This window comes from Octopus bimaculoides, chromosome 11 (genome assembly GCF_046866305.1).
Source record: "Octopus bimaculoides isolate indiv1 chromosome 11, ASM4686630v1, whole genome shotgun sequence".
NCBI lineage: Eukaryota > Metazoa > Mollusca > Cephalopoda > Octopoda > Octopodidae > Octopus > Octopus bimaculoides.
Window position 1 is genome coordinate 12,732,019 of NC_142938.1, and position 12,500 is coordinate 12,744,518.

The window sequence follows — 12,500 nt, forward strand, 5'->3', positions numbered from 1 at the left end:
CTAGGCTTACAAAGAATAAGTCCTGGGATCGATTTGCTCATCTAAAGGTGGTGCTCCAGCATGGCCACAGTCAAATGACTGAAACAAGTAAAAGAGTAAATATGTATGTGTTTGTGTGTGTGTGCGTGTGTGTAGAAGGTTGAAAAGTAATACACGTGTTGATATGTATAAGGAAAATAAGACAAGGTATAAAATGCAATAATAATTTTTTCATGAAGAGAATTTAGTACTGGATTCAGTCTTTGCGACTTAATTGAACCTAAAAACTCTTGAAGACTAAGAACTCTTGCTCCAGCATGGCCACAGTCAAATGGCTGAAACAAACAAAAGATTAAAAGAATGAAAGAATAAACTCAGAACAAATTTAAGATATTATTCATATGTTTTGGAAATTAAGAACCTTAGCACTGAATTTGAAGAATGAGATCATTCCTAGGGGACACAATTGGCAAAGATTCAATTTTATTATAAGAACTTAATTATTATAAATTGTAAAAATTTGGCTTCTGCAAATAAGGTTGGAGTTGAAACTTGCTTGATAGAGATAATTGGTTTATCATTCTTAAAAGCAATAATATTTTCATTTTGGCAGTTGGATCTAATTAATTTGGCAATAATCTTAGCTCTTCTATGGATGAGCAGAGAATGAATGACTACCAAGATGAAAGTCAAGAAATTATGTGCTCTGTAACTGAAGAAATTCTGTTCTTATTTAATATATTTATTAGAGAAGAAACAGAAATAATTGTTTCATTCTTTAGAAAATTGCAACTGAAATTCATCTAATTTAGTGACACCTAATGATAAATTAATGATAGGCATTGGTGTGGCTGTGTGGTAAGAAATTTGCATCCCAACCACGTGGTTCCGGGTTCAGTACCACGGCAAGTTTCTCGCGTTATAGTCTCAAGCCAACCAAAGCCTTATGAGTTGGTTTGGTTGACAGAAACTGAAAGTAGACTCAAGGCGGTGAGCTGGCAGAAACATTAGCACACGGGGCGAAATGCTTAGCAGTATTTCTTCTGCCGCTACGTGCTGAGTTCAAATTCCGCCAAGATCGACTTATATATATATATATATATATGTACATATATATATATATATATATATATATATATATATATATATATACCAAAATTTGAAACCAATATTATGACTATTATTGTTATTATGTTGTTGTTGTTGTTGTTGTTGTATTGCTTTTGTTATTCTTCTTCTTGTTCTTACTTCTGCCTTCATCTTTATTTGGCAGATTATTTCGAAGATTACTCAAGATTAAGAAGAAAACCAAGTGCTGCTGTAAAAAGAGAAGAGAATAGTCGCTTATCTCTGCTGCCTTCCAACAAGAGCAACAGCAACAATTGAAATTAATAATAATAATATATAATAATAATAATAATAATAATAATAAACAGAGTACATATATTAAGTGTAAATTTCGGTACCTTCAAGAATTCCCAATTGGTATTACATCTGTTTCGGTTTTCCTAGCAGACATGCCTTTAGCCAGAACTCCTCTTGAAATTGCACAGGTAAGAATTGGTTTTTTGTTCTTCGTTAAATTTCTCATTAATATCATCATCATCATCATCATCATCTTCATCACCACCATTATCACTATCATTACCATTTTCATCACCATCATCACCACCACCACCGTTCTGTATGGTCTTTCCTCACACCACCACTACAAAGGAATAAACAAATAAACACACATGTACACACACACACCTACATACACACACATATACACACACAAATACAAGCACACACTTACACACAAACACACACTTATATACATATACATATATATATATATATATATATATATATATATATATATATATATATATATATATACATTACTCTTTTACTGTTTTACTTGTTTCAGTCTTTTGACTGTGGCCATGCTGGAGCACCGCCTTTATATATATATCATCATCATCATCGTTTAATGTCCGCCTTGCATGCAGCTATGGGTTGGACTATATATATATATATATATAAGGATTTACTTTTCGTAATGAGATAAAAAAAAAAAACCCAAGGCTGTGTATAATATGGAACATTTATAAATAGAAAGTCTTACAGCTGTTTCCAGGATATTTTATATATCCCTTCATCGGAGATGGTGTGAGAGGATGGTTAAGCAATAGTTAATTTAGATAAGATAGGGAATAGAGAGTGAATTCCTCCATTTCACTCTCTATTCCTTATCTTATCTAAACTAACTATTGCTTAACCATCCCCTCACACCGTCTCCGATGAAGGGATATAATAAATAACCTAGAAACAGCTGTAAGACCTTCTATTTATAAATGTTATAAAATATACACAGCCTTGGGTTTTTTTTTATCTCATTACGAAAAGTAAATCCTTATATACGCACGCTGATATATGACCTACGTTGGACCCCTTATTCGCATAATCACCGAACTTGGAGCCTAATTATGGTCTATCCATAGCACTTATTCACCATTACCTGAAACCTCTGGGTCTCATAACCTATACATACACGCTGGCATAGAATATATATATTTGTGTGTGTGTGTTCGTTTGTATGTTCCTTTCTCTTCACCACCGCCACCGCCACCAATACTATCGCCGTCAACGTCACCGTTATCTGTGTTCCTTTCCCTGTGATGTTGAGAGAGGGAAAGAAGCCATGATTATATCCGCAGACGTAACACAACTTCACTGGCTTGGCTTTTCCACCCACCTCCAACCCCCCTTTCTTTCTCCGTTCGCTTTTCACTTCATATTTCGATTTAGAAAAGCGATCAGATGAAATTAGTCCCCGATATTTTCATTTCATCTCACAAAGCCATAGACCAAACTCTCATCTGAAACAATTTACATTGGAACAAAGCTCTATGAACGGGGGAATTTATCAGAACGCATTAAGTGTTCCATTAAGCGTTGTTCTTCCCTTGTTTTTACGTCTTTTAAACGATGTCGACAATTGTGAGGAATATTGCAGATGTCAGCTCCAATGATTTCGACGATAAAAGTTAATAATTAAAATATTGCACTCGTTTTGGGGTTAACCCTGAATGAGTGCGCGCGTGTGTGTGTGTGTGTGTGTGTGTGTGTGTGTGTATAAAAGTAATCAGAAATTAAGCTCCCATTATCTATATATCATTCGTTCAGTCTACATATCTATCTAGACATATATATATACATACATATATAGGTTATGAGTGATACGCAGATGTATGTATGTATGTATACATCTGCTTATCTATTACCTACCTATCTTTCTATTCTGTGCATCCTCTCTCTCCCTCTCTTTCTCTCTCTCTCTCTCTCTCTCTCTCTTTCTGTATATATATATATATATATATATATATATATATATATAACCCATGCCAGCATGCAAGATGGATGGAAAATTAATATTACATGCGTATGTTTGTGTGTACGTGTGTATGTATGTATGTGTGTGTATATTTATATACACAGAGCCTCCCCCACCTATATAGGGGGAGGCTGTGTGGGTGTATGTATGTATGTTTGTGTGTGTACCTGTGTGTGTGTGTACGTACACACATACGTTTATATATATATATATATATATATATATATGTATATGTATGTATATATATACATACATATCTATATATACACACACAGAAACACACACACATCATATACATATACACACGCAAACATTCATACATACACGTGCATTTATATATATATATACATATATACATGTACGTGCACACCCACGCACACACTTATCTATGTACAGGCATACATACATAATATTTGTTATATATATATATATATATATATATATATATATATATATATATATATATATATATATAGTTATGGAAGGCTTTGGCAACGCAGTTGAAACATTAAAAAGCAACAATAGCAAAGATATTGCATTGTTAAGTTAGAAATATTCAATTAGTTTTAATATTCTGCGTAATATATTCCATTAGGAAAGTATTGAAAGAGCAATAAACAGATAGATAGATAGAGAGAGAGAGAGAGAGAGAGAGAGAGAGAGAGAGAGAGAGAGAGAGAAAGAGAGAGAAACCCTGTTTTTTTAATATAATTTATAAAACTGATATTACCATTAAATATCTTGTATAATATTAGTCAGCGCATATCCAACATATCCTTTGACGAGGAATTCTTTACCACACAGCCACTATCATAAGATCTTCAATAGTAATAACGTTAAGGTAAGCTACCGTTGCACTAAAAGTTTTATTTCTTTCATAACCAGTATAAACAGGAGAAAATGTTTTTTTACGAATAAGTAAAACTCTTTTTCTTTGTGTAATTTTAACCTCAATAACTGCTGTCTTGACTGCCTATGTTATTCTAAAGCATAAGTTTATCGAGCTGAAGTCATGTCTCATATATACTCCAGTGAAGCAAAAAGCTATACATGGCTCAATGAAAGTTCCCTTAAAAAATAGCTCTCGTAATATATGTATTCGCTCTTATATTCATAGGATGCCTGCCCACCTCACTATCAAAATATATTGGAGTTTATAGGATTATCATCCTTTAAACTCTTATATTAATAATTATAAAATCGACTGATCCTTTATAGAACATGCGTCCTCTTCCATTGCTGTTTCAGTAGGTTTGATGTTTTTTTTCTCTTTGAGTAGTATAGCTTTTATAGTAATTCGTTGTTTTGAAAAAGACTGGAATTGGTAAATTCTAGCAGACACTCCTATTGATATTTATTAAGGTGTTTCCAATTATCAATCGATTAACAGGTTTGTTCGTTTGGGGGGGGGGGGGTACACACAAAATGGATTTACCATTCTGTTTACAAAGGGTCACATTGTCTTTATGACAGAATATTTATCTTCTTCATGACAAACAGGGGAGGCAACTCTGGTGTTTAAATTAATTTATGATAAATTAAAATATGGTTACGCAGTAAAGACGCTCGCGGTGCCATGACGACGATGACGATGACGACGAGGCTGATGGTGATGGTGACATTACTGATCTCATTATGCTTCTTCACAGGTGTGCAAGCTAATTCAGCTGGTTTACGAAAAGGACAAAGTTGAAATCCAAAAACTGATCGGCGAAGGAATCCCTCACCTAATTAACTACAATGAACCGACTTTCGGCCGGACAGCTCTCATAGTCGCCACTATGTCCAACAGCGACAACATTCTCGAGTTTCTGCTCGGGCTCGGTGCCCATCCCGACGTCGTTGATTTCCAAGGAACATCGGCCGCCATGATTGCTGCGGAATACGGCCATATCCAATGCCTGGAGAGGTTGGCTAACAACAAAGCTAACATGAGGTTAATTGATGTCCAAGGCAGAGGTAATTAGAATTTTCTTTCTCCCTTTTTTCTTTTCTTTTGTTTTTTTTTCATCACTTTTTGATTGATTGATTGATTGATTGTTGTTGTTAATCTTGTTGTTTAGTCCCGGGCTAGCTCTAGTCGAGCAGAGCTAGGGATCAAAACATGTTACTGCCTTCATCCATTCTCCTTCAGCTGCCTTCTCTTCTGTCTCTTAAATTTATCTTATAAGGAACTTTTGTTTGGATGGGGAGGGGGGTGAATTTTGTTTTGTTTTGTTTTGTTTTTCTTTTCAAATCACTAAGCTACAGTAAAAGTGGTTTGACCCAAAAAGATCCGTGCAGGAGAATTGAAACCCAGAAACGACGGACGTCGTTATGAAATCAACTTCTTTATCAAACGACTATGTTCTATGTTTGCGCCAGAATTCTTTTATGTTTCTATCAACCATCGACTTTACTTGGTCATGTCAATCGCAGTTCTTCACTTCAGGTTGGTACGTGCTTTATCGATCGCTATTCATCGGATCACTAAGTTACAGTTTCTGTTTCTAAATAAAGGAACGCAAGCTTGACATCGGTTTAAAAGATAAACACCAGCATAACAGAAATACAACTCATGCCTAAATACATTTATACACACATGACCACACACACACACACATACACACACACACACACACACACACATACATACATCATGGCTGTGCGGTAAGAAGTTTGCTTCCCGACCACGTGGTTCCGGGTTCAGTCCCGCTGCGTGGCAACCTGGGCAAGTGTCCGCCACTATAGCCTCGGGCCGACCAAAGCCTTGTGAGTGGATTTGGTAGACGGAAACTGAAAGAAGCCCGTCGTTTATATATATATATATATATATATATATATATATATATATATATATATGTATGTATGTATGTATATTTGCTACTACCACCGAGACCTGCACACACATACACACACACACACACACACACACACACACACACACACACATACATACATACATACATACATACATACATACATACAAAATCTGGGTTGCTTTAAATTTTCTCAAACATTTGAAAATGGACTTCAATTTTTGCTTCCTTCGACAGGTATTTTGTTTTACATGTTCACACCAAGTCAGAGGCATTTTCGCAGTTACGAATTAGCAATTCAACATGGCGCTGACGTGAACACGGTGGCTAGAGATGGTACGAGCGCTTTGCAGTTGGGATGTGAATCTGCAGTTGAGAACGAAGAAATCTGCCTCGGACTTCTCAGAGACGGAATAAACCCCGATATACGACCTCCGGTAAATAAAATCTGTATATATATATATATATATATATATATATAATTATTTTCTCCTATTACTTGTTTCAGTCATTTGACTGCGGCCATGCTGGAGCACCGCCTTTGTAGTCGAGCAAATCGACCCAAGAGCTTATTCTTTATCAGCCTAGTACTTATTCTGTCGGTCCCTTTTGCCGAACATCTAAGTTACGGGGACGCAAACACACCAGCATCGGTTGTCAAGCGATGCTGAGGGACAGACACACAAACATATACACACACACACACACATATATATATATATATATATATATATATATATATATATATATATATATATATATAATATTAGGGATAAAAATCCAAATTTACAGGTAAAAACTCAATTAAATTCAATTTATCAAAAATTAAAATTAAATTAAGTTTCACAGTATAAAATATATAAATATATAGTTTTAGAGAAAAGAACCAAAGTTCATGAACTCATCCATGAAAATCCACAGTCACATATAGAAAAATTAATAAGTAAATGCACGATAAATAAATATAATATAATACATAGTAAAAATCATAAGATAATGATAATAAAACGACTACACGTGTTTCATAACCAAGTTTTCAAATAGAAAATAAAATATATTCAAATCAATTAAATCGATCAAAAATCAATTCTATTCAAAAATATAGCTAATCTTCAGGTCAAAATACAACAATAATAATAATAAAAAGAATGTATATATATCAACCAACAATAAATAACAAATGAATGTATATAAAAATACTTATTATATTAGGGTTTTTTTTTTTTTTGTTCTTCTATTTATTTCAGAAAACTAACCACACACCTCTGATGTCAGCCGCCAAAAGTGGTAGTGCAACAGTCGTTAAGGCCATTCTTGAGAAAAGAGGAGATCCGAATATCAAGGACTGGAAGCGAAACAGAGCTGCCCACTTTGCCGCTGCCTACGGTCATTTCGAGGTTCTGGCGGCCTTGGCTGGTTACGACGCCGATTTCGATTGTGCAAATGTTGAAGGAAATACCGCGCTCCACCTAGCGGCAAGAGGAAACTTTACCTTGTGCTGCCGATTCTTGGCTCAGAGAGGTAAATCGTTTTTATTTGTACTTAACTACATAAATTCTCGTTTGTATTTTGCTGTATTATTTCGTAAATCTTCCACGGTGTTAACTAGAGGCATTTAGGGATTGGAAATGGTTCAACTGCATTCCCAATGTGTCACGTTGAGGCATATGGCGTCGCATTAACTCACATGCTATTACGCTGCGTCAGAATGGGCCAGATTCCGTCAGATTGTCTAAAACTCAGTTTTAGACAACTGATGAAGAGTCCTTTCTCTGTGTTAACCTGTCCTGTTCTCTATTTTTCTCGTTGCTTACGTATTTCATGTTATTTGCGCCGTTGGTGACGTCCTGTACCTATATATGCATATATATATATATATATATATATATATATATATATAAAGCATAAAGTCATGTGCGAGAGGTGAACAGAAGCAAATAAAGCGTTCTGTATTTGTATCAGTTTGTGAATATACAAGTGTATTGATAATGCTGAGCATACGTGTTGATGTAAACATATACGCATGATTTTGCATACTGAAATAAATAATGCTACATGACGAAGGTTACGAAACAGCTGTAATCATATGGAAGTCAAAAGAAAAAAATAAATCTGCATTCACGTCCCACACCCCTGACTTTATGCTTTATTTTCTCTGCACAGAAAAATTTTATCGTTGGTATTTTCTGGATTATTGTCAAGGGTATATTACATTACACAAATGCAGTAATTGATCACCACGTGAACTGATAGCCGATTCCGAATGGGGAGCTTACTGTGGATACCGACTTATTCTCTGAATCCAAAATTTTTCTACTCTTTTTTTATATGTGTGTAATGCGTGCAGTGTGTGTGTGTGTACGTGCAGGCATCTATGTGTGTGTTTGTCTGTCTGTATATGTGTGTGTGTGCACGGGCTCGTCACTATATGATTTATAATCTGTTTTGTATGACACGTTTTGGATCGTATGAGTCCTTGTGACCAATAATGAATTTATCATCATCATTATCATCATCATTTCTTTTCTTTTTTTTTTTCTTTTTTCGGCAAACTCAGACGTCACTTCTAGCTTAGTTTTTAGCCGCCAGGCGTCGCTGTCAAAACCTCGCTGTATATAACAGTGCAAATAACAAAGCAGCGCCGTTGCATTCATATCATTTTGTTTGCTGTCCACATATATATATATATATATATATATATATATATATATATATACGTATATAAATGTATACATATATATACATATATAAATGTATACATATATATACACACACACATATATATATATATATATATATATATACACACACACACATATATATATATATATATATATATATATATATATATATATATATATATATATGTATGTATATGTATAAAGAAATGTATACATATATATATATATTGTATGTATATGTATAAAGAAATGTATATATATATATATATATATATATGTTACTGGTGTTTATTGTTGTCGTCTTGTTACTGTTGTTGTTGTTAGTGGTGGTGGTAGTGGTGGTCATGGTGGTGGTGGTATGGATGGTGGTGGTGGTGGTGGTGTGATGGTGACGGCTACCATTCTTGTAGATGTCGCTAATTCGTTGATTGTTGTTGTTGTTGTTGTTGTTATGATGATGCCAGTAACTCAATGCCGGTAAGTGTGGATGTTCTTCACTGAGAAGATGGCCTCAGGCTGGTAATTTACCGTATATTAACAGTTGGAAAAAAAAAAGAAGAAAAAAAATAGAAAAAGAAAAGAAAAAAAAAGAGATGGGTGGAGCGAGAAGTGGGGAAGAAGGATTGTGTCAGCTCATCAGAAGTTCTCGACTGAAGCAATCAGGGCTTAATTACTAGCTTCTTTTGATGAGTAAATTCAATCGCGTTTCTGTTTTTGCATGTGTGTGTGTGTGTGTGTGTGTGTGTGTGTGTGTGTGTTTTGGGGGTGGAGACGAGGCGGTAGGTGATTGGGGATGCGGCGTGGTAGGGGTAGAGGTAGGGGTAATGGCTAGGAAGTTGTGGGACTGCGAAGTTTTGGGATTGGGTGCCGTGGAGTACGTGGGGTGTGTGGGAGGAGGTGGCTTTTGAGGAAGACGGTGTTATTTTGGGAGAAAGTGGGTGGGGTGGGGTGGGGAGTGGGCGGTCGAGGTTCTTGTTTTGTTGGTTATGTACACGTTTCTGACTGTGATGATGATGATGATGATGATGACGACGACGGTGATGATAATGATGATGACGATGATGATGATGATGACCATGATGATGAGGAGGAGGAGGAGGAGGAGTACGACGACGATTATGATGATGATGGTGGTGGTGGTGACCTTGATGAAGATTATGATGATGCTAAAGATGACAGTAGATGATGATGATGACGATGATGATGATGATGATGATGATGATGGTGACGATGAGCAGGAGTATGATGATGATGGTGGGGGGTGACCTTGATGATTACGATGATGCTAATGATGATGATAGATGATGATGATAGATGATGATGTAGAAAGTTACGAACGGTCAACGAGAACGAAGAAGGAAATGACGAAATAAGAAAACGATTGTGTTGATGATGGTGATAATGATGGTGATAATAGCGGCAGGGAGACAATGACGATGTTGGGGGGGGAGTGGCAGTGGTGGGGGCGGCAGCGGCGGTGACGTTGCTGTGGTGGTGGCGGTGGTGGTGGTGGTGGTGGTATAGAAAGTTATGAATGGCCAACAAATGAAGATGACGACGACGACGGAAAAGCTGGAGAAAAATGAAAAAGAGGGAGAAGAAAATAGAAAAAAATGATGATGGTGATGATGATGATATAGCCGCCATTGTTAGCAATTTTAGATTTCCCGTTTTCATTTATTTATTTTGACATTTTTATATTATCATTATTATCATTATTATCATTAGTATTATTATTATTATTATTATTATTATTATTATTATTATTATTATTTTATTTAATCTTTCTCTGTTGCAACTGTCAAATCTTATTGCATTTACTGTTCTACAACACACACACACACACACGTACAAACACGCAAGCACGTACGCTCACACATTCACACACTCATGCTAACATATACACACATACATATACTTAAGTACATTAAAATACTCACCTACACAGACACACATGCATGGATGCTAACACACTCATGCACGCTAACACACTCATGCATGCTCACACACACACACACACACACACACATACACATAGACACATAGACACACGATAGTAGGCGGCAAGAAGAGCTACAAGAAATTGTTAAACAAGATCATCAGGAGCGGATGTCCTATCATTTTGTGAGGATGTGACTGAGGTGAGGAGAAGGGCCATTGTTGTCTACAACAGAAACAACGACACCAACAGCGATAACATCTGGGGAGCCTGTATATTGTTTATCGTCATACAAGAAATAGATCTCAACTAAGCGTCCCTCAAATCAGATTCTACCGTTTTTTTAGAACACGCTTGCTAATGTGGTCCAAGGTGCAGCAGTGTGCCAAAGAAAGTGCGGAATGATCACGATTAGAATGTCCATGTTGTAAGGTCTGATCGATAAGCGCTGACTTGGGGGCGGAAAGTTAAGCTTTAGCAAGAACAATATTCCTGTATGCAATTGCTTATATTGAATAATTTCTTGTATCTGTGGTTGAACGGCAAGTGTTCATCAATGAAATCTAAAAAAAAGATTTTTACTAAATTAGTTTTGACATTTTAAGTGAAAGGTGGAGTAAACCATGTCATGTTGTGGTTTCTTTTTCTTAATGATGGCTTTTTTTTTAGAGGATTTTTTGTGAGAAGAGGATAATGGAGTATTTAAGTATGACCTTGGTCTAGTTGCGTGTGATTTGGTGTGTGTGTGTGTGTGTGTGTGTGTGTGTGTGTGTCTGTCCCCTCTGTTTTTATTCCCCTTGTGGGGAATAAAGAAATAAGAAACTTTAGCTCTCCAGCATGGTCGCAGTTTAGTGACTGAAACAAGTAGAAGAAAAAGAAAAGATGTCTGTATATATGTGTATGAATATGTTTCTCTGTGTGTGTGTGTGTGAGTGAGTGAGTGCTTGTGTATGGTTGTCCACATATTGTTCCATAAATATATTTTCTTTCTTTCTCCCAGGTTGTAACGGCAAGCACAAGAATTCAGAAGGATGCACAGCTCGCATGGTGGCCAAAGAGTTCGGAAACAAACAAGCAGCAAAAGAATGTAAGAAAGGCGAAAAATTACATGGTAAAAGCGGAAAAGGTTTCGAAAAATTTATTATAAAATTCCACGACTGGGTTTATGTTAACATGGAAAAAGTAAAAGCCGCTTTAGTCAAGTACGATACCCATAAAAATGGGGTTATACCGGCAGTCTACTTAAAAAGAGTGTTGTTGTCCTTAGAAGCGCCCATTTCTTACGAAAATTTAGAATTAATTAGCAAACCGTTTGAGAAAGCTGGATCTATTAACGCGAAGGATTTCCTGGTCGGTAAGAAATACCTGAAAAAGACTTTCCAACAATCGTCTTACCTTCCGAAAGAAAAGAAACCCAAAAGGGAGCGTCCTGCTAAAGCGGGGAAATTCAAACTTCCCATGGCCATATGCACGAATCCGAGCCCAAGACCGACACCGAACAAGCAGGCACCGATTGATTATATTCAATATATTTCTTGTGTAACAGATACAAACCGGTTCGATCGCGACTTGCCACCAAATCATCCGATGCAAGATGATTCGTTTTGGTACGTCCAAGTGCCGGACATCAGTTACATCAATATCAATGAAGCTGTTCGATGCAACGACGAGAAGTCACTGAAAACCGCCTTCGAGCAAGGCACCCCGGTCGACACGAAAGACAA

The 12,500-nt window shown here is 36.2% G+C and overlaps 2 protein-coding genes across 5 annotated transcripts in view; one reads left to right on the forward strand and one right to left on the reverse strand.

Annotated features, from left to right (window-relative positions):
• Positions 1–12,500, reverse strand: part of LOC106872935 (MAPK/MAK/MRK overlapping kinase) — a 211,678-nt gene that overhangs the window by 55,548 nt on the left and 143,630 nt on the right. The gene's annotated exons all lie outside the window — the stretch shown is intronic.
• Positions 1–12,500, forward strand: part of LOC106872937 (ankyrin repeat and EF-hand domain-containing protein 1) — a 34,129-nt gene that overhangs the window by 9,581 nt on the left and 12,048 nt on the right. The window contains exons 2-6 of the mRNA XM_089359492.1: positions 1,253–1,532; positions 5,008–5,317; positions 6,394–6,593; positions 7,404–7,677; positions 11,777–12,500. The exon at positions 11,777–12,500 is cut by the window's right edge and continues 75 nt beyond it. Of these exons, the coding sequence (XP_089215618.1) occupies positions 1,497–1,532; positions 5,008–5,317; positions 6,394–6,593; positions 7,404–7,677; positions 11,777–12,500 (1,544 nt within the window). The 5' untranslated portion in view covers positions 1,253–1,496. The remainder of the gene's footprint in view (positions 1–1,252; positions 1,533–5,007; positions 5,318–6,393; positions 6,594–7,403; positions 7,678–11,776) is intronic.